General features: G+C 37.2%; 3 protein-coding genes and 1 long non-coding RNA gene across 6 annotated transcripts; 2 read left to right on the forward strand and 2 right to left on the reverse strand.

The window, feature by feature from the left end:
- Nucleotides 1-4,542: 4,542 nt before the first annotated feature.
- LOC119068400 lies at nt 4,543-11,272 on the reverse strand. Its single transcript, XM_037171960.1, has 5 exons — nt 11,043-11,272; nt 5,352-5,623; nt 5,073-5,290; nt 4,833-5,016; nt 4,543-4,770 (listed from the first exon to the last, which is right to left on the reverse strand). Exons 1-5 carry the CDS (start codon nt 11,099-11,101, stop codon nt 4,679-4,681), a joined length of 825 nt encoding a protein of 274 aa, XP_037027855.1. The 5' UTR covers nt 11,102-11,272; the 3' UTR covers nt 4,543-4,678.
- Nucleotides 11,273-11,394: 122 nt separating this feature from the next.
- On the forward strand, nt 11,395-13,467 carry LOC119068398 (serine--tRNA ligase, mitochondrial-like). Its single transcript, XM_037171959.1, has 4 exons — nt 11,395-12,264; nt 12,322-12,453; nt 12,608-12,951; nt 13,013-13,467. Exons 1-4 carry the CDS (start codon nt 11,788-11,790, stop codon nt 13,335-13,337), a joined length of 1,278 nt encoding a protein of 425 aa, XP_037027854.1. The 5' UTR covers nt 11,395-11,787; the 3' UTR covers nt 13,338-13,467.
- LOC119068397 (sorting nexin-25) lies at nt 13,343-23,234 on the reverse strand. Of its 3 annotated transcripts, none has more exons than XM_037171956.1 (13): nt 22,863-23,224; nt 22,558-22,789; nt 21,935-22,111; nt 21,568-21,740; nt 21,090-21,496; nt 20,818-21,027; nt 20,424-20,714; nt 19,996-20,364; nt 19,374-19,514; nt 19,178-19,311; nt 18,845-19,111; nt 18,490-18,772; nt 13,343-15,331 (listed from the first exon to the last, which is right to left on the reverse strand). In XM_037171956.1, the coding sequence occupies exons 1-13, from the start codon at nt 22,984-22,986 to the stop codon at nt 15,224-15,226; spliced, it is 2,916 nt and encodes a 971-aa protein (XP_037027851.1). In that variant the 5' UTR covers nt 22,987-23,224; the 3' UTR covers nt 13,343-15,223. The 3 variants fall into 3 exon arrangements, with proteins under 3 accessions (XP_037027851.1, XP_037027852.1, XP_037027853.1); XM_037171957.1 differs by lacking the exon at nt 13,343-15,331 and adding an exon at nt 15,455-16,627 and having other exon boundaries at nt 22,863-23,234; XM_037171958.1 differs by lacking the exon at nt 13,343-15,331 and adding an exon at nt 15,455-16,627 and having other exon boundaries at nt 18,486-18,772; nt 22,863-23,191.
- Nucleotides 15,264-22,335, forward strand: LOC119068401. Its single transcript, XR_005086153.1, has 3 exons — nt 15,264-15,380; nt 21,834-21,845; nt 22,325-22,335. It is a non-coding gene; the product is annotated as an uncharacterized LOC119068401 (long non-coding RNA).

Genomic DNA, 23,234 nt, shown 5'->3' on the forward strand with positions numbered 1-23,234 from the left:
TTGTAAATTGCAGATGGACAATGAACTTTCCTGTTTTTTCGTCTCTTTCTGTAGTATTTTGGAAAAACTTCTCACAAGATTGCTCCAGTTGTGTTAATGGTTTCTCGCTTTGAGCTTTTTCTTCGATTGCCCAAAATTTCGCCAATTGGGTTTCCAATGCACTTTCGGTAGCAATGCCAACATATGCCTGAGATGGTGTCAGTCCTAGCACTTTTCCTGTAACTATCCATCCGAATACACTTTCTTGTAAAGTTGGTAATCCATTACCGATTGATCTTTCGCCACATTTTAACAATTTGAAGAATATTTCTCCTCCTAAGATCAGATCGACTTTTGATGGTACGTTGAATTGCTTGTCCGCTAATTGAATGTCCTTAGGGATGTTCCAATTAGTTATATCAATTCTTTTTTCTGGCTGCTCAGTTGCAACCGTTTTTAACAAAAATACTTCCAAATTTTCCTTAAAGCTGGATACTGGTGATTTTACCGTAATAACTGTTCGTTTTTTCGCATTTGTTTTTACTTCACCTATTCCCAACAGCTCCATATTTGCGCACTTGTACGTTAATCCCAATTTTTTCTGCATTCGTTCGGTCATTAAATTGAGTTGGGATCCGGAGTCCAATAATGCTCTTACTTGCACTGGTGATCCATTTTTATCAATTATGTGCACTGCTACAGTGGCTAAGAACACATGTTCCACTTCTCTTTCGTTATTTCCTAATAACACTGTTTGCACTTTTTTAGCTTCTTCTATATGTAATAAGCTATTGTGTTTTTTGTCACATTTCGGGCAGTTGGATCTTTTACACTCGTTGGTTTTATGTCCCTTATTTAAACAATTGAAGCATCTGTTTTTTCTTATTTCCTTAATTCTCTCGGCAGGAGTGCTCTTTAAGAAAACAGGACAACTCCATATTTTATGCTCTTTTTCTTTACAATTGCAGTAATCACTATCACTTTTATTGAAGTGCTTGTTGCCTTTTTCGTTTTTATTTGCAACTAGCGCAGTGCTCACTTTCGATTTATTGTTTTGGTTGCTTTGCGGTTTTTGATAATTTTTACCACTTTCACTCGGTGCTTCATATTTGCTGCTTAAGTGGTGAATTCTCATGTTCATAAATTTCATGAAATGCCTGTAGCTTCGCAATTCGCCAACTTCCGTCAATGTATTTTCGTAAATGTTCATACTGAGGCCATCGATTCGTCCTTCCACTGCGTAGTAAAACATGTACTGCAGAAGAGCATCATTTATATTCATGTTATCGATTATCATATACGCTTGGTTGATGCTATCATACACTTTTTTCATTTGCTTGATTGATCTTGGATTCATTTTTTCTCCTTTAAAAATTTTATCCAGTGCGGTCTTTAAAATCGTATGCTTGTCGCGAAATCTACGGTTCAATATATCCCATGCGGCTTCATAACTTTCGTCTATGACTGGTAATGCCTGAACTAACGTTTTTGGTTCACCTTCCAGTTGTCCTTTTAAATATGCCAATTTTTCGGAGCCACTCATATTCGATTGATTGTCAATCATTTTCATGAACAATTGTTGGAACGGTTCCCATTCCAAGTAGTCACCTTTGAACTTTGGAAGTTCCAACTTTGGCAGTTTCGTATTTGATGTCATTGTGTTCTTATCTTCGATTGTTTTTGCGAAGATTCTGCCCATTCCACTTTCCATTTTAAAGTAGATATGAATGTCATACCCTGGCGTGAACATAACTTTAGAGTTCATTTCCGTGATCATTTCCCATTTTTTGATGATCATTTGGCGCATTGCTTTTGCGTCAATCTTGTCCATAATAGCTTCATTGTCATAGTATTCACGAAGCATTTTATCAAAGTTAGCCAGAGTTGTTTTTGCAATATTCACCACCATTGCAGGATCCTGGTTAGCTGAGACCATACTTATTATAGCTGGATCCGTAATGCCGCTTTGTGGATTTGGTCCTGGATTTGTATCCTGACTTTTAGTTAATTCCTCAAGGTGTTGAATTAATTCTTCACGATATTCCTTCACTATTTTTTCAATTTTATTGTAATAGTCGGAACTAAAGTACAAATGCGAGCTTTCTACCTGATCGCTTTGTTTTAATTCAGTGTTGTTTTTAAAGAAAATTGCCCAATCAGCATCAACTCTCTGAATTCTTTCTTTTAAGTATTGTACACTTTTTCTTTCCAACGCCAATGCTTGGAATGCTTGCACCCTTTGTTTCATGCGATCCCCAATCACCTGTTGCTCATTGAGCATCGCCGTGGTGTCTGACATTTTTTACCGGTTTTTAATTTATATTCCTTTCAGCGTCTCTATGTGACTGGTTTAGAGCTGCGATTTATTTTTCCAACCAAGCCCAATACTTGATTTATGCTCCCTTCAGTAGTTCCAATAACTGCCCAGAGCTTTGACTTTCCGTTGTCAACCAAGTCCAAATACTTTCCTTTGCTCCTTTCGTAACGATTGCCTTAGAGCTGAGGGTTTACAGTTGCCAACCAAGTCCAAACGCTTAAAGAATTCCTTCAGGGCTGCAGTCCCTTAGAAATTCTTTTTACAATTTATTACTGTTACCAACGCTTTACACGTCAAACGTCGGGGTCACCAAATTATGTTTAGTAAACTAGTATAATACGTGTTCGTTATCGGTATAAGTAAAACTTAAGTTGTTCTCTTCTCAAAGGAGAATTAAACTCTGATTTATTCAATCAATTGTTACAGTATTTATACTAAATTCTAACAAAGAACTTAATCTAAACAAAGAGGTGTTAATGAATCAACCTACGTAATTGATTCATTAGTACATTGACTCTAATGGTTCAACTTAATCCTACGTAAGTCATTAACTTCTAGAATGATTGACATGCGCATCCTGCATGTGCATCAAGATGAATCATACCATAACAATTATGTTCATTCTTAATTATTATGATACACAACAACAAAACATATATCATACAGCACACTCCATGTTACTTGTATATCACTGCTATATATGCGCACTATACTTGCGCATCAATAGCGTATTGCATATTATTTGCATACCATTGATATACATGCGCACTATACCTGCGCATCATTAAGTGCACTATACGATCGAATAGTTATGCTGCTATGTACTCAAGTTCATATGACCGTAATATATCAATGCTTATATAGAATTATTCTACACAAGCATTAACATGCAGATTTTAGCAGATTTTTTTATTTTTATTTTGTTTTTAGATGATATATAGCATTTCCAGAACTAGTCTTATTAAATTTACGGAAAAAAAATTGCCAAAAAAAATCGTAATGAAAAAGGGCCGATGAAAAATGAAACTATTTGCCTCTTTTGCGGAACATTCAAAAACTTTTTCATCGTTAAAACATTGGAAACTGAACTTGCCACGATAGCGAAGAAAAAAAAACTTTTTGAGCCAATATTAAAAATTACTTAACTTTCACCTCAGTTTAAAAATTTTATTTTTAAGAAAATTCGGAAAAAACGGAAAATTCGGGAAATTTTTTGCACGAAAAAACTTTGAACCTTTTACTTTCGTTTGAGCCCAATATCACATGTGTAGCTTAAGTTACCTGTGCATCTAAAACTTCAATCGGATCTAGATGGCGCTAGAGGTAACTTTTTCATAGTCTTTTAATCGTTTCAGAATCCTCAGATGCATATTTATCAATGGTAAAAAATTCACGCTTTTATACCAAAATGCAGCTGCAATCACTGAGTTGAGAGACTAGACATTTTTCGAGTGAACCACACTTGTCGCGAAACAGTTAAAAAAATTGTTGTTAAATAACCATCGATATAATATACTGTAGATAATGAGACACGAAGAACGAAATTTCGGAAATATAGCACACATACAAGTGCAAGAAATACGAATCACAACACAAAACGAAAAAAAAGAGGAAATTGAGTAATTCAGAGTTTCAATTATTTTCAAATATTTGTATGGCATTATTTCGCGCGCTTTTTCAAACCGTAAGTAACGTTACACATACATCCATGTGATCTTTCCGCATAAAGTTGCTTTGACATTACTTATCTACCCTATATTATATCGATCGATGTAAATAACACACACTTGTTGCATGTGAGTTTGCTTTTATTTAGAAGTTGTTACTTCCATAGTAATGAATTACTTTCGCAGCATATAATGTAATCTATGAATCGATGAATTAGAATTGTTGGGTTTGTTTGGTGGACAAAACTGGCAAAAAAAACGTGAAAAACGTTTCTCGAGAAAGAATAGGAAATTCCAGAGAGATGCTAATATGCTAATATCTTAGCATCTCTCTGGGAAATTCGGACAAAAGCGAAAGCTAGTGGCAAAAGTGAACCGATGACATCAAATAACTTGTTTCAATTACCGGTACTCAGCTTTATTTTTCAAAGTGTGATGAAGAATTTATGGATAGATTTTTAAAGCAGTAGGAGTACTTTAGGCACTAATATTATACGCACCGAAATATGCAAACGAAACGAGCTTAGATGCGTCGTCTGTTAAACGAATAACAAATAATAACTGCTATACTGTAGCTATAAAGACACGGGTAGAATATTTATTCGAATTTCAATCACATAACAATTCAGTCAATGGCAATCATTTTTTAAAACATTTCAATAAAATCGCATGCACTCCACATCATCCAGCAAATTATTTAATGAGATTGACTTCATTATAAGTCTAATAAATGTGTTATTGCTGGCACCGTGCTTGGTCCAATCGCTTCGAATGTTTCCGTTCTCTCGTCAGAAGGATGATGGACGTCTGAATATTATGATCGGTTATGCTTGACTACAGACCTTCCTCAAACAATAAAATTCAAATACCTGAGTCTGCCAGTGGTTCCTGTATTTGCTCCCGTCTCCAGCCGAAGAACATGAAACTGGTATAAAACACGAATGGAATAAAGACACTGATGACGACGCTGGTAACAGTGAATGTGGTCAATGAGGTTTTACGATCTTTACAACACTTCAAATCGTGCGACCAGTTCAAGCGCGTTTTGTTCATCTGAAAATGTAAATTGTCAAAGGGAAAATTGTGTTAAAGTGTTGCTTAATGTATACCGAATCCTTTATGTCGAAACAAAGGTTGTCGTTGAAGGTCTTTTGTATGTTCTTGTAAATTCCATTCACGCTATTGTAACTTTCGAGACAATTCGTGCACGCTGTCTCGTCTTTGTATTTCTTAAGGCATAAACCAAACACTTCCATTTCATCAAAGAATTTGGTTGTAGTGTTGGACAGAGTCTGGTTAATCTTTCCGTCCACCCAGTCATAGCAGTCTAAATGTATCCAAATTTCAACAACACCGCTTTGCAAACAGTGTAAACAAATTAAACTTACTTGAGCATGATCCTGCATTCCATACCGACTGTGCGTTTGAATAAACCATTTCGACGATATTTATACGATCCCGATCAAAGTATTTGGCTCTACATGTTTCATTTGCGAATAATTCGTTGTAATGCAAAATTACTTTGGCGAATTCCTGTCCACAATATTCACAGTAGGTAACGGGCTCGGCATGGTTAAGAGCACAGGCAGTGAAACTTTGAGTATCCTTAGAAAACTCAGTTTTCAGTGCTTCACAGCCTTTTTTCGCCGTTGCGAAATGTCTAAAAAGAATTTCGTAAACTTTCGGTTATTTGTGGTGGATGACGTTCCACTCGAACATGATCTCTAAATAGGGTATTGAACAGTGTATCGAACCAATTTTGGCACTGTAAAAAATCTGTTAAATTTTTCCATTCAAAATAGTACCCTATTTGAAGTAGCTACTGTTCGCTGAGTAGACATAGAGGTGTGCGCCGGTAACTTTTCCTTCGATCGGCGTAACCGTCGGCGTTGGGTCTAAATGGCTACCCAGAGCGATGAGCTCTTCAGAGGAAAATAGGTAATACACCAAACAATCAGATTCCTCAGTTTAAATAGGCGTGAAGAAAATTTAAGGGCTATAGCGATTACGCCGACAATTTTTTGACCTTTTACGGAAACGCTTAAAAATTGTCGGCGTAATTGCTATAGCCTTCAAATTTTCTTCACGCCGACTTATTTAAACTGAGGAATCTGATTCTTTGGTCTATTACCTAATTTCCTCTGAAGAGCTCATTGCTCTAGGTAGTTATTTAGTACAAACGCCGACGTACGCCGATCAAAGGAAAAGTGACCGGCGCACACCTCTAAGTAGACATGCATGCTGTAACAATATTGATTACTAAATGCATAATTATCGATAATCGATCTATTGGAAATGATTTTGGTAGTCGATTATCGACAATTTCCTCATAATATCGATATTTTTTACAGTCTTCCATGTCTATTGCTGAGTACATGTACTCCAAGAGTACGAAAGAAGACTACAAAAATAAGATTGGGTATGGGTTGGGCTTCGAAGAATTTTTTATAAGACAGTTAAGAAACTCTAATACAGTCGGTGGTACAATTAAAAGTATTTGTAGGTAGATTACATTCTCAATTTCCGCGACTGGAACATTTGAAAAAATTGCGCTGCGGCCCTAATTTTGATTATTATTTTTTGTATTTAAACGTTATCATTGGACAGCCTGAAGGTTCCTTCATCCCCTGATAATCTAATATTTAACGTTCAGAAAGAAATCGCAATTTAGCGCAATTTTTCGTGATTGTATCGAACTCGAATTTTAGAGTGTAATGACAAATGAGGATAAAATAAAACATCGATGACATCGAAACTACGAGAGAGAATATTTGAAAAATAAAAGTGCATTCTTCCACTTTTATATATTACATTGCATAAAATTGATGATAGGCAACAACAGCACAAAAAACGAACTGAATCTGACTTGCCACAAGATGATTTCGAACAAACAACGTGTCGTTTGACTACTAAGGTAAGTAGACCCTTCGCTCTACTCCAAACATATCCTGTTCGATGTCAAACACTTCGCCGCACGTATCCACTTCTCCATCGGATATGAAAAATATTATTCGTACCACGGACTAAATGGTTATTTGTGTACCTGTTTTGGACGATTGATTTTAGGCAATTTCGCGGATTGTAGGCCGAACGAAGTGAGGCTTACAAGCGAAAGTGCCTTAAATCAACCGTCCCAAACAGGTGCACATGTAAGTTTTCATGCAGAGGGCCGGAAACCCGAGAAAATTCGAAAAATTGCCCTTATTTTCGGCCCCGAAGCATGAAAAGTCTATTTTTTTGATACCAACATCGAAAGTTGATACTTTCGCCCTCGAAATCCGGGGCGAAAGTAAAAAAATGCAAGTTATGTGTTTGAGCGGGGAGAAAGAAAGAATACATAAAGCGAAAGTCAATATACATAATGCGAAAGTCGACTACATAATGTAATAGTCGACTCTTGTCAATAAGTGTACTGCGAACAAAATTGAAATAAAGCGTGCGCCAGTGCTCTTATTGAAATTAACATACGAAGTTGATAATTTTTGTTGTTAATGATTTGTTAGTTATTAGTTAATTTTTGTGTGTGTTATTGTTGTGATGGCTAAATAATTAAATTTTTGATATACCAGGGGGCTGCCGCCCCCTGGACCCCCGCATTTTCTGGCTAAATGCCTTCATATTTCAACATTTTGTTCTGCTGTTTGCGATACGTATCAACTTTTGATGTTGGTATCAAAAAATGGTTATTTGGATCACAAGGGACGAAAGTAAAAAAATTCAACCGTGTGCGAAGTTTGCAGCCCGTGGCCGAAGGCCAGGGCGGCAATCGCACAGGTTGAATTTTTTTACGTCGTGCCATGTGATCCATACAACTTTTCATTACAATAACTACGAAAATTGTAATTTGAGCTTCCTAAACACGTTCCAACTGATGAAATTTACCGAAATATGCTGAAATATGCGGGGGTCCAGGGGGCGGCAGCCCCCTGGTATAAGAAAAAATATTAAATTATTGACAACGTTCTTTTCTATCACAACAATCACAGCGATCACAACGACACCAGACTGAACACATGTTGTTGCTGTTATTTACTTTCGCATCTTCGTTTGAGAGCCGAAAGTACTTTCGCTCCTCTGTTGTTGCTGTCATTTACTTTTGCATCCTCGTTTGGGGGGCGAAAGTACTTTCGCACCTCTTGTGATGTCGTGGCTTACTGAGAGTTGAATTTTTAAACTTTCGCATCTCATTCGGGAAGCGAAAATTACAATTTTCGTAGTTAGTGTAATGAAAAATAGTTTTCATGCTTCGGGGCCGAAAATGAGGGCAATTTTTCGAATTTTCTCGGGTTTCCGGCCCTCTGCATGAAAACTCACATGTGCACCTGTTTGGGACGGTTGATTTAAGGCACTTTCGCTTGTAAGCCTCACTTCGTTCGGCCTACAATCCGCGAAATTGCCTAAAATCAATCGTCCAAAACAGGTACACAAATGACTAATGAACGACTCGGGGCAAAAGTAAAAAAATTCAACCTGTGCGATTGAGGCCCTTGCCTTCGGCGCGGGCATCAACTCTCGCACACGGTTGAATTTTTTTACTTTCGCCCCTTGTCATTCAATGTACTATTTAGCGTGTGAGAATGACGCTTAACAAGACTTTTAGTTTTAGGTAGGAAATATACTTTTTACATGACTAGGGATAAAAAGATGAAAAGTAGAGTTTTCGTGTGAATTTTGTTGATCCGAGGCGGAGCCGAGCAGGCCCGTAGCTATGGGTGGGCTGGGGTGATCTAAGCCCACCCTGGACTTCGTCTGAGCCCACCCTGGCGAAGGAGAAAAATAATAAAGTTGGGAAAAAATTAAAAGAAGTTAACAGTCTTAGTACAGAATGCGGATTTTATCATTGTTGCTTTCGTAGCCTCAGCAGCTAAAATCAGTGAATACTCAAAATAGCAATTACTGTTAAAATGTATGATTCAACAATATTGAATGAACATTTCAAAAAGCGAAGAATTGGTACTCAATTAGTTTAAGTTTAGTACACAAAACTTGCTGCTAGTTTAGGATTCCTAGATGTTTGCAAAAATTATCATTAATGAAAAATTTGGAGATGATTTTTACTACGGCGTAAAATAAATAAGGAAGGAGCGGTTCATTTTTGAAACGTCAAATAAGGGACCTAATACACTGTTTGAAAATTAACTCAAATGAAAACTGACATAAATTGAAAAATTTTATTCGCAAGCAAAACACAAAGGCTACTAGATAACACAGGTCCCTAGTCAAATCAAGCGCTCGTGCCTGGTTTACTTTACTCTGCCGTGTTTTTACGAGACAGTGAATTTTCTTTAATATAAGGTATGTGACCGATAGTTGGGAGGATCGAAATATTTTCAATTTCGAAGAGCAAATATCACTTTTACAGTAAATAATTAATTTTAAATAGATCTTTGCATTTGCATTCAATGTTGTCAGTACATTGAGACTTGTGTTATGGTGACCGTGGCTTGTGGTATTTCATATAAAATCGACAGACCAATAGTCAGAAACGTCATAGTACAAATTACGGTTTTCGTAGACCGTCATTGTGGGATAATTTTTTCAACATGTAAATTTCTATAAGCATCTCACGATCGCACTCGCAACTCTCGGTTAAATACCTATATCAACTTGTACTAAAACTTCATTAAAATTCATTTAATGGCCTGTCGAGTAGGTCGACTTACCCACATATTTAAGATCGTAAAGAATATAAGCCAGATAGCGAATAGGACAAGTTTGGTATTTTCGGAATATCTATGAGATATAGTAGCAATTGAAACTATAACCAATGATAGTTGGACAGGGCTAGGAATCTTTCCGATGGTGATAAAATGAACAAAGTCAAGATGTTAAAATAAATACTAATTTTTGCCAGATCAGAGGCCACCAGTACGTAGCAATTAATTTAACTTTCAATCAAACTTTCCATACATTTTCTTTAAAAAATCTCTGGAACGTAGGCACCCAGAAGAACGTTTTTTTTTAAAGATTTTTCGAAAAAATTGAAAAACTACATCGCAGTGTTTTGATATGTTAATTTAGTGGCGCAGACCTTCATTTTATTTAAGCCAATAAAATAAAAAATCGTAGGGTGATCATTGACAAAACACTAAATTTGTATTTTGATGCCTCATCCTGACTTTCAGTTTATATTTTTATTAGAAAGGTACATCAATTCTCTACAAACTACCAGTAGATCAAAATCGACCTGGTCACTTAATTCCTGTGTATTATTATTTTTTTAAATTAATGATTTTGAAATTTCCAAATTTTCCGAGGGTCGGCCCGAGCCCTTTCGTTTAAAAAAAAAATTCTTTTACGAAGTGACCACCTCCGATTCAAAAAAAAATTTTCACCTGGAGGATAAAATAGATGCCTGAAAAAAATTGTAGCATCTACCATCTGGTTTTACGAAAGTAGTTTTCAAAAAAATCGCCTGCGGCGCACTTCACATTATATTTTTAATTACAAACAAAGAAAAATTGTATCGAGCTTGAGCCCACCCTGAGATTTCGCTCTAGCTACGGGCCTGGAGCCGAGGTTAATAAACACACGAAAACGAGACTTTTCATTTTTATCGCGAGTTATTTAATGGATTTTACATTCTGAGGGCGTCGAAAGTAGTTGAAAAGTTTGGTTTTCGACGCATGTAGCTTGTAAAATACTATTGCTAAATTAAGATTTTTCACTTCATCCGCCTAACCCAGATCAAAATATTGTGTCGCACTGTACAATGTACAGTGTACATGCATAAGCAACAAAGCCAGATCTAAGTGATAAATCGGAAGAGTAAAAATGACTCATTTGTGCAGATGAAAATAGTACATTTCGTACCTAGGACTAAAAGTCTTTTTTAGCGTCTGGAATCGAATACGCTAAAAGAGACTTTTAGTCCGTGGTACGAATAGTATTTTTCATATTGGACGGAGAAAAAGTGCGACGAGTAGGTATATGAAAAAGTAGTTACTTAAGGACAGAATAGTGGACTGACTGAATAGTTTGATATTTTTGTGTGTATTTTTTAGGCACTAGACATTGAGGCGATTCACCCCTTGATTCGCCCACAAAAATCAAAATATTGTAATCCCAAGCACACTTACGAACAGCTCAAAACTCCCAATATTAGACCTAAGGCTGGAAGACTGCGTCGTAGGGTCATGATGTATCAGTCTTTGTAAATATTACCATTTAAACAATATGTGTTTGGGATGTTTTAAAGGAAAATTTCTTGCGTGAAACACAAAAATTATCACAATTTGAAAGTATCCAAACAAACGACACACACAACTAATACCACACAGCTGATTCATAGACAGATTCATTTCTACATGCACTGGAAACAAAATGAACGAGAATTCCATATGTCAAGTCACTGGTCCTGTGGTTTTGGTTCGCATATTTAAATATTGTCCGCATTGCATTTTTGTACCTGTGCATTTGAGGCGAATGATGGAGCGGAAACAACTCTTGCTTTGTTCATAAATAATATAATGGTCATGTTGATTGGCGATTAACTGGGTCCAGTTTTAGCGAGGAACTGTTACGACAACCTCAGAAAAAAGTGTCGATTTCAGTTGTGTGGTGTTTTAGATCAATCAGGACTGCAAATGTTCAAATGTATTTGCGTCCGACCTTTCCCTCAGTCCCTCCCTCGGTTTAATCAAATGTGTTACCACTGAAACAATTAACGATTATCGACCGCCAGAGATTTAAAAATCGCCACCTATTACGTGGTGAGTTTAGGTGAAAATTGTTCTGAATAAACCAGAGGCAAACTGTCATCACCCGGCCTCTGGATTCGGAAGTTTTGTTTTTCCTAACTTTAAAATAACGCAAAAGTTCACAATGAAATCCTTGCTGTCATCTTCGTTAAGAAATTTGCCCAAGGGTATCAACACTAGAGGATTGAGACAAACGATCAACCGCATCAAATCTGAATACGATACCGAGTATCTAACAAATCCGGCAAATTTTGATCACATCAAATCGAATATCACCAAACGGAAAGGAATTGGTGATATTGATCAGGTTCCTGGTTTGGTAAATGAATTGAATCGAACCACAGACGCTACGGTCCGTCAGAATCTTCAACATCAACTTGACGCTGTCCTGAAAACTCTTCCAAATTTAACACATCCGGATGTCGTGAACTACGGTGATCAACCGAAGGAAATCGATTCGATTGGTTGGAAGCGCAAGTTCGGTTTTAAACCGAAATCATTTGAGGAGCTGTGCAGCTCTTTGAACATTTTACGCACAAATGAATTGGGTAATTTGAATGGGTCACGAAGCTACTATTTAATGAATGAATTAGCTAAGATGGTGAGTTTAATCGACTCTAGTCGTCAGTTAAGTTTAAAAAAAGGAAGAATCTTTCAGGAACAAGCATTAGTACGATATACTGTCGAGCAACTGCGTCCGAAAGGTTTTGAATTGATTTCGGTGCCCGAGATTCTTCCAGCTGAAGTCATTGAACGATGTGGCATGAAAACAACTGGAGAACGTAATCAGGTCTGTGTTGCTTATTGAAAGATATCTTATGAACTGGGAAAAATTACTCCGTGACTACTCACACTCACTGAACTTAGAATTTTTGATGTTGGGAGACGAATAGTACTTTCGAGAACGTCTTCCTCCATGCACAGTAAATCTACTTCCATTCCAGGTATACAAAACTCTTCACGACAACTTATGCCTATCCGGTACGTCTGAAATGGCTCTAGCTGGCCACTTTTCTGGAAAACGATTCCACGTCGATACGTTGCCCATTCGCGTAATGGCAGTTAGTCGTTGTCATCGTGCTGAATTGGCGGGTACCAAAGCCGAGGCAGGCATATTTCGAGTTCGTTCATTTACCAAAGTTGAGATGTTTTCCGTATGCGCTCCGAATCAATCGGAAGACATGTTAGACGAATTCAGACGCATCGAAATCGATCTCTTCAACAAACTTAATTTACATTTCAAAGTACTTGATATGCCAGCGTGTGAATTAGGTGCGCCTGCTTACAGGTTAGTCCGACGATGTGGAAAATGTCCTTTACATTTTCATGGATTCCAATTTTTTGCGCAGAAAATTCGACATGGAAGCGTGGATGCCGAGTAGAGGAATGTACGGTGAAATATCGAGCTGTAGTAATTGTACCGATTATCAAGCACGTCGGTTGGACATTCGATGCACTGATGGAAGCGGACCGGTTGTTCATGCCCATACGATAAATGGGACAGCATGTGCCATACCAAGAATGTTGATAGCAATCTTAGAGAATTACCAAAACGAAGACACAATTGATATTCCCACGGAACTGCAGAGATATATGGATGGGAAAAGTAAAATCCAGCGAAGCAAGGTGTTACCGCATTGTAAACTGGTGAAACATATTAAAGGACCAGACTGATCGAGTTCTGTTTAAGTTTTTTTTTTACTTTGATAACAACATTCTTTGTTTGAACCAACTTAACTTGACAATGTATGTATGTTACTACTGCAGTTATGATTAAATTGTACATTTATGCAAATCACTTAAACGTAAGAATTTATTCGGCTACGAGCAATTCTTAGTATACCACAGCTTCAACCGGTCGAATCTTTTACTTCGTAAATATTATGTGCCACTGTTTTGGGGCGAGTAGGTCCCTGATAACTGATTTCCGATCTCACTACAATTTTGACTTAAAAAGGAGCTTTGCCTTGCCACCAGAGTAATGTACACTAAAAGTTTCAAACAACAGTCGGTTAACGTTTAAGTGATGATCTGCCACAAAATCTGATCAGTTTTTCAATTATTTGGACGATGCTTTTTGGACTAGTGAGACGACAGTCTTCCGGTGCGGTCTTCAAACGATCTATTTGTCAAAATAAAATGTTCGAAAGAGGGTTCTATTCTGTGCTTCAGGTGCGAAGATAGCTATAACTGCACCTATGAAAACAGCGATTTTCAATGTTCTAGACGTAAAACGTCCTCAACATATAAAATCTATTACAAACAGGGCTTACCTTCAAGAAAGTCTAAAAATCCGGAAAAAATTCCGAAAAATCAGGGGGAAATTCGGAATTTTTCGGTGTTTCAGAGTTTTTTGTAATTAAAATTCCCAGAAGTAGTCTCTGATTCATTAACTACTCGGAACAAAAATGAAAATTGTGTTTGTTCACACGACTTTATTCTTGTTATGTAAATGACTAAATATGTAGCTCGAGAGCAAATATTTTTCCCACGTGATTTGAGCGTCAAGCTGTGCGCGTATCTGTTTGAGACGATTGATTTCAGGCAATTTCAAATGTATCGGATGAAAATGTATTAAAAACGGATACATAAATAATTGCATTTCATCTGTGTAGCGGGTAACCATCTAAAGAGACAAAGGATCACCAGAACATTGTTTTACCAAAACATGCTAAGTCCACTTTTCATGAATAATGTAACTGTGAGTAATATGTAAGATGACGATGGTCAATGTTAGAAGAGTGCAGATAGTAATGGACTTAGCGCGTTTTTATAAGACACAGATCTGTTTCAATATCACCAGTTGATCGTCGCACAATCATTAATCTATATCCTGAGTAGCGCGTTGAAAACCTCACTTCAATTCACTCAATTCTTTCACTAAGTCCCTCATGCAAATAACGGCAGCATTACAGAGTATTAGATCGCTCTGTTGCATAAAACGTTGTATGAATCTCGGTGCGAAGTACTTGATTAGGCTCACGATGTGTATTATGACACACGGCCTGCGGCCACATGCTATAAAAACTGCCATCGCATCTTAGACATGATAAGTATATTCAATTCATGTGTTAGTTCATTCATTTTGCAGAATTTTTTTGCCAATCGAATTGATGAATTGAATTTTTTCCGTAAGAAATGCTCGTAGCTTACAATCGTTAAATTTGCTAGTTCCTTTTTGTATATATGATTAACTAAACAGTCAACACTTAAAGCTTTCGTGATTTCATTAACATTTTAAATTAATTTTTCATTTAATTTGCTTTAATCTTAAAATTAGAATCATCGGCTAATCAAAAACAAAAGCAATTCGGTTCCAACATAGATCTAAAGTTTGTAACTAAAGTGCAAGAACGTTTTTAAGAATTTGCTACAATATCAGTCGATAATAATTATGTTTATGATAAAAGGAGTTTTAAAGTCAAAATACCCTGTTCGAATTGACATCCAACGACAGATTTTTTTTATTGTTCTTCGATCGCTTTCCTTCATAAACAAAAAAGAAATTAAAAAATTAAATTAAATTAAAAGTCAGTGAAGCCATTTCGGTTTAACGTTTTTCATCTGTTCACACATCGTACACGGTGAGGCAATTTTTCGATTGAAACTGTCCAATGATTTAAACATGCTGATGTAGCTGAACTGAATTTGCAGGTAGGTACCGGACGCTATATTTATGGGAAAATGGGTGGGAATTTTTCAATCGAAATGGAAATTGTGGAAATAAAAGTTTCTAAAGGACATTTTGTGGGACACACAGATCTTCAGATGAAGCAATGATGATAACTTTAGCCTCACAAGTTACTTAGGTCGGGCTTGTTAATAAATTTCCGACCATAAAATAGATTCATAAACTCATCTGACCTTGTAAACTACCAAATTTCTATTCAATGAAAGTGAAAAACTAGAAGGCGCTGTTTACGGTGAAAAAGACACAAAATGCCGATCAAAAATAACGTAAAAAATTTAACATTTCGTCGAAAAATCTTACATTGCTATTAAGTACTGAATCGGTTTACAAATTGTTGTAGGTGGATTAACAAATAACAAATGAGTGCTTCCAAGCTCAGTGGCTGTATTCGAAAAATGAACGTTACACGGGGTTAGCCCTATTATTAGCTGCCACAATTGTGAGAGATTTTGTTCACTAAGCAGACGGAAATTAATTCTGAGAATTCATCGCAAGGTTCGATAGCAGTGCTCCGAAAAACCGACGATATTTTCGAGAACTTTTCATTGAAACATTTCTCAAATACAGGGTGTTAGTACAACTAAGCCTCTGATGGCTAGGGCCGCCAGCAACTAAATTTGACATGAGTGAAATGTTCGCTTACGTTTTTTCTTCAAGTTGACCTGGTCAGATTTTGAACCTATTCGGCGGGTCTATTAAAAAAATTAACAGTACAGCCTAATCGACACATAGTGTACAATGTATATGGTCCATGGCTATATGAAATCCGTGAATTCCGTCGATGCAACTCATTTCTTTCGACACAAAACACCTATTAGCGCTTTGAAATTGGAATGCACTCATTCTTATGACTTCGATAAAATTACGAATTGTTTGTTTTTATTCTTATTTTTGTTTGTTGAGTCAGTGTTTGTAAATTGTTCATTATATAAATATATAAATATCTTTTGTGTATATATATTCGAGTAGGTACAACAAGTATTGTTATATGTATATTTTAGGTACAGTAAACTGAAAACGTTAACAGAACGAAAGATTACAACCAATCTGTGGGTTGTACACAGTATAACTATCCTTGGGTGCACTGTATGTAACAGTAAAACCGCCGGTATATTTTTTTGTTTAACAAATTAATTTTGGAATTCAGATTCTCTCTGATTTCCTGTTGTTGTTTTTTTTGGCAAATTTACTTGTTGTTTGTCAGTGGTTTAGTCACAGTTTTCAGTTGTCTAATCTCCGGAAATAGCTCAATCATTACAATTTCCAATAGTTCCTGCAAAAAAAGAAGACGACATCTGTTTACAGCAGGGTCTATTTTAGGGGAATTAAATTCCAGGAAATTTATAATTTTTCGGTCGCGTTTTACCAGCCTCCGTTTTTTTTTTTTAGTTTTTAAGTTGTTCTTTACGTTATTACATTCGGATGGTATTTAATAAACACCACAATTGAGTAATTTTCGGGAATTTCTGCGAAGATAATTCCCTGAAATAGGTTCCGGTTTACAAATCAAACTGAATTTCGATTCTCACTTTCCGCTAAGAAGCTAAAAAATTTGAATCCAGGATAAGAACCTATTGAAGAAATCTACGTAGCCAACACTTTATCATACCAATAAATTCATACCATTATTGCTATGATAAAGTATTGGCTACGTCTTCATGAGTTTAATTTCTCCTTTTGTTGTGATACGAATAGATTAAGGTTAGCTCGCTTAGCATGTGTTTATTAAGTAGATAGAAGCACGGGTTTTCAAGGAGTTATAACAGAGAAATGATAAGCGCGGCCCCTCACGGATGGGATAGAACACGCCTGACTGCTTTTTTCATAGAACGGTTGAACTGTCAAACTTTTTTACAATTGTATATAACATTTTGACATATCGGTTTTAATAACGATATATCTCGTTTTCATTAACGACATTTACACCGAAGACCAGTTATTATGACTTGCCTTGGGGTACTTGTCAAAGTATTTGCTTCTCTTTCAACGTGGAACGTTGAGAGCGAGAGGACAGAAGACCAGTTTATTTTAACTTGCCTTGGGGTACTTGTCAAAATATCTTCTTCTCTTTCATCATAACACTCTATATGATTGACGTTCTGGTCGCATCGTCTTCAAATTTTTCAGAAAAAATCCGTCAGACGTGTTCTATCCCAGCCGTAAGGCGACATGATTATTAACTTGTAAAAAAAAAAAATCACTGCTGACCGGCAGCGATTCGCATGACGAACGAATGATGTGAGAACAAATTCTTTACTTTGTTAATGTACCTTAAGTTGAAATTTTCAACGACTAAAACTCTGTAGGGTTCATAATGCTGTCGTAATTTGCGAGGCTTTTTTAACTCTCGAGCCCTATTCTTGTACACTCAGCAAGAAATCGCATCTGTCAAGGATTCATAGAAATTAAGAATTTTTCACTTTCGGTGCCATCTTCGAGGACACATGTTTGTGGAGATGTAGATGGCCTCGTATAGAAAATTGTTGTTATGGATACGGTTGCCGTGAAATCGGTTGTTACCGAAAAAGAAGCATAGACAGATACCATAGCGTTTCCATAAAAAAGCTACCGCTTACTAAGTACTAAATATTGAGTGAAATTTCGAAGAAAAGGAATTTTTCATGTTTCGGGAACGAGGTTTTCTCTAAATCCTTTTAGCTTTTTCGACCCCGTGAATAATTTTTTTTTTGTGAACAATGTGTGAATGGCCTCCAATCTCCAATCATTTATACATGCGGACACATTTTCCCGCAACGCACTCGACAAAAATAATGTTTCAGACGAAAGATTTACTTAGAATTTGGTCAATTTGCTTTCAAAAGGTCGGAAATATTATTAAGGGAGCAGTCAGGTACTAAAATAAGGTACCTTAGGGTTCGAAAAAAATTAAATATTTTAGTGGAAGTCGAAAAAACGGTAATGTGTCAAATGATTGCAATTCGGTGGGGCAAGAGCATTTTTTGAGCTTTGGAGCTTTGACTCTGAATGATGTTCCAAATTTTATCCCTTGAAGCAGTGGATCAGACTTGTGTAAAAACAGAGACTAGTATGGAGTACCGCAAATCAATTAGACACTTCAAAAAATATGTCGAGGAAAGCATTGAGCGAAGTTCAAGTTAAATTTGCGATACTCACGTAAAATAACTGTTTGTTATACGTTGCATTCTGCACTGTTTCGAACACTTTCGTTGCACCATGTTTGGCTGTTTCAGCGCCAACTAAATTGCACATCACCTCAGGTATGTTGTTTATCAATAGCGACCGGGCCGCATTAGCAGTCTGTTCTTGCATGTCCTGAGTCCGAGCCGGATAAGACGAGGCCAAAACACCTCCCGGCCAAAATGACTTCGATAACGTTGAAGTGTAATAATGAAGCATCGGTTCCTCGAACAGGTAGTTAATGGACTCTCTAATTTGCCTTTATCCAGCGAACACAAAAAAAATAATTTTCTTGAGAAACACTAAAAACAAAAATTTACCAAATTCTCACCGATTGATGGTCCTTCCGTACGTTATTTGTACGAACGAAATTAGCTTCCTGCGTAACCATTTAAATACACCGCCCATATCGAAAACTTCGTCCATCAGTGCGTATAGTGGCTCTGCGATCGAATCTTTCAAATCCACATCGGATTGTGATTTTGCATTGTCATTCTCGGACACCACACCTTGGAGGAACAAAGATATGTCTTCTTCACCTTCGCGCTGACCGCATGGACCCCAAAACGGGTCACTTCTCGTCGATTCGGTGGTGCTACTGTTACAAAATGGCCGTTGTTGTTTCATTGCTCTTGGACGATTTATCGACATTAAATGCACTTACGTTTTGAACAATGTTGACAACGAAAATTTTGTCTTCTTTGGCGATGGTGTCGATTGCTTCAAATTCTCCGAACTCGGACTTAGAAATGTGTAAATGGCCTCGCTTTGATTTAGAAAGTCTTCCTCTAATATGAACTGAAACGGAACTGAGTTGAACACATCGGTCGACAATGTGTGAAGGTACACAGCATACTAACATTTAAGTATTTTTGAATTTGTCCTTTCGCTTTTTCCAGAGAGCTTTTATCACTTTTTATAAAAAATATTTTAAATGCCGTCGACGGTAAGTCCACATTACGGAGATCAGGACATAGCGGCCGTAGCTTACGATGTAATTCCTAGAAGATAAAATGTGTATCAGCAAATCGGATGGACGTTGCTTGTCATCGGATAAAAGTGTACGACCCGAAGTAGGACTTTAGAGGAAGAAGTGTTAAAGGACATTGTGTCGAAAAAAAAATTGCCAGCGCACATTTGACTCCAGCAGGACGCAAGTAAATTATTCAGATTAACTCTTTGATGCCAAAAGGACACGGAAATACATCAGGGCCTATTTTAACGGAATTAATTCCCGTATTATAAGAAGTCTCTATAAGGCACTCTCAGTAGCATTTCATGGAACCGGCTCTCTAAATTAAATCCATCCTGCTGACATAGTTACGTGAGAAATTCAATGATTTCTTCCAATCATACCAAATAGCTCTACCTTCGTTCTATCATTGAGCAGTACGAACCAAATGTTAAGATGTCGCAATTTTCGACTGAGCACTTTCCGAATGACTGTAATCCGCTCCAATTTTTGATCTAATTTTTACTTACATGAAATTCAGTCAATGATCGCAACACGACCCATCCCGTTGATATGTTGTCCATTTCACTTTTCTCATTAACCGAACCATGGTCAGCATTCAAATTGTCGTTGGTGTGACTCAAATTCTCTTCGACTTCGACCAAAATCATAAACTGTGGCGGCTCTTTCTCGTCGGGCACCTCGACACTTTGAACGATCGCCCGCCATCTACCCAAATGTTCAGCCCATACTTCTGTTCTTATTAAGTGCGCTTCCAGTTGCCGTTTTTCCATTTTTAGCCAGTCCACCTCTTTGTCTAATATGGATAGAAGTTTGGATTCAGGTTTGAGAGACGATTTCAGAGCGTCTAATGCTTGACTCTTGTTGTCCAGTTTCTCCTGCATTGAAATTTCATTAGCGAAATTTTTTAACAATTTTTTTTTTCATCAAAGTGAACCTGTAATTGTTCCAGCTTATTTCTTGCATAGGTTGAATGATTGTTCAAATCCACCGACGCCTCGTTGTCGTTCGCATTGCAATTGGTGTCGTCGGGAATGTCGTTAAATGATCCGATTGTAATTACATCGTCCGATGCCAACGAATCCTTTAATTCCTGGTAGTATTCGCTTAACAGAAACGAAGAATAGTATTTTTCCTCCAATGTACGTAATACTGTTTTTTGTACGTCGTAAAATATATCTGGTCCCATGTCGCCCAACATAAAGGATTCCATCTTTTTACGGACAGCCTGCAATGGTAGAACGATGAAGAATTACAAATTAATACATTGAGACAAGCCAGGATTGTCCCCACTCCTGAGAAGATCTGAACCAATCAGACTTTCGTTTTACCTTGTCAATTTTAATGGGTGAAGATGGTGCGCGAATGTACGTGTAGAAGATCTCAGCTCCCAATTGATGATATGCCGATTTATTGGAATGTTTAAGCTCTTCAACGGACTTATAAAATCCAACTAGACCACTGGCCTGCAGTGGCTCCAGAAATAACGTAAAGTATCGTCTACCGACAACAGTCGAGAGTATATCAACCATTGACAGATTCTGCAAATTAAAGGGCTGGACTAACAGGTGGCATTGAGACAATTGACCGAAACTAATCTTACCAGATCATTAGCAAAACCTCCCTTCCACCCCAATTTCATCAAATTCTTTTCACATTGCGCCTTGGCATATGACAACTGTTGAATGTATCGTTTTAGTTTGACAGCTGCCGCTATTTCCGATTTAGTAAATGTTGACTGCTCCGAATCGGGATCCAGTCCTTTCGAACGTTGGATATTTTGCTGGGTTGTCGCTTGCATAATATCGTTGACGATGCTCGATCGTATCGACGCCAATTCGTCAATGGTATTTGTGGATGCTATCACTTTTAAGAAGTCCTCAAAACTGGCCGCATATTCATAGCTGTGTTGCAGCATGGCGGCTGTGGCTAGCCTCGATTCGATGAATTGTACGATTTTTTGGTTGATGTAGTCCGGTGACGTCAAAAGGTTGATCATTGGATGGAAAACTAGAATTTAAATTTTTGTTTAGGTAGAACAGAGAGAGAGAGAGAAGAATTCCGTTTTTTGCTTTGCTTACTTTTGTACGATAGAACTTCGCTCAACAGATTTTTCATCGGTAGAAGTGAGTATCCTCGAGGCATCAAAAATATGACCATGATTTCACAAAGTTTCCGTAAAAATTCCAATTCCTTTTCGTCGGATGCCAGGTAGGACGTTGTTGCAAATATTGGCGTTTTACCAGACTCCGTTCTGCAGCGACAGACATTAAAGAGAAATTGATATTACTTAATTGAATCACATTACAAGCAACCATACACATAGTCTATTATAGGCTCTCTATAGAAGAAGGAAATTGTTTGAGGACCCGTTACTATTCAACTCAACTGATCTATCAGTCGATCTGTATAAATTCCCCAAAAAATATTAAAACAAAAGGAACATACGCTCTGGCATTGGCGATCCTCAGCTTTTCAAGGTGAATTGTCACTCGTACAGTCATGTCAACAGCAATCATCTTTAAAACGTCAATTTTAACGGCCCGTTCTTTCAGCTTTTGTATGCCCATCCAGATGTCTTCACGCAACGTGTCTGATAGGTTTTTTGGTTTTCTGACGACGTAGCTGCAAAGAATTGTATTGACATCAGTTTTTATTTTCCGGTCGGGTTGATAAAAAAGGTGTGAATCCCTGATAGTCTCTCCTAGAGAGAGAGTTATCGAGAACACATAAATTTTGAAAGTATTTTCGCCCTAGGGCTTATGCTGGAAACTATTTACCAAAAGGTAGTTAATTTCAGTTGGAAGGAAATTATTTGAATTTTAAGCGGGTGCGAAGTTTGAAATGTATGGCTTCGTAAACCTTTTGGAAAATTTCTCCCAATCCTCTGTGGTCTAGGGAATCTGTGGTCTTATTTGATAAGCAACTTATCGTATTTGTCGATAATATTTCTTGCTTTTTCGGATGAAAATCCTCGCTCCTTAGGGCTTTGTACTCAGCCAACCCATCCCTCTCACCAGAAGTCGCACGAAAGAGTGCTAAGGTAATAAGTGGGAAGTATAAGTACTCACCTCAGCCAAGGCATAATCAAATCCCGGAACGAAAAATCAATAATTTGCAACAACACTCCATCGACGGTTCTGCCAAAAATAATGGGCAGGTGCGTTGTATTATTGATTGGTTTAGGTAAATCAAACATTGGTGCACATGTTGCACTGTATAGTACATTCGATGGCTGGTGGGTGGTTTGTGACTGATGCCTTGATGACATTATAAAATGCACGTAAATAGTACCAAAAACAGCTGCAGAAATTGTTGAATTAATAATCTATCTTTTATCCCATGGAGTGCACTGGTTTTTCGATCAACAACTTACCTATTCCAACTAATATCACAGAATACAGTAGAAACAAAAATATATACAAAAATGCTGGATAGAATAATATTATCGCCGATATCAGAGCAAACACTCCACCAGCTATATACATGTAACTATTCATGATCCAAATATACGATTTAACTGCTCCCAATTTTATCCAACAATATGTTTTTCTAAATCACACACAAATACGGTCATTCATCATTTTGATTGCACATAACACCATCCGATATTGAATTATGTTCCGTTAGTACCCTCGTTACAACCTAATTGGATGCAATTTGGTTATCGGTTAAGGCGAACTTTAAATTTTGTTTTGATTTTGCAAATATTTTGTTACGCTACTTTGAATATTTTGACAACCTTGAC

The sequence above is a fragment of the Bradysia coprophila genome, assembly GCF_014529535.1.
Source record: "Bradysia coprophila strain Holo2 chromosome X unlocalized genomic scaffold, BU_Bcop_v1 contig_182, whole genome shotgun sequence".
In the NCBI taxonomy this organism is placed as follows: Eukaryota; Metazoa; Arthropoda; class Insecta; order Diptera; family Sciaridae; genus Bradysia; species Bradysia coprophila.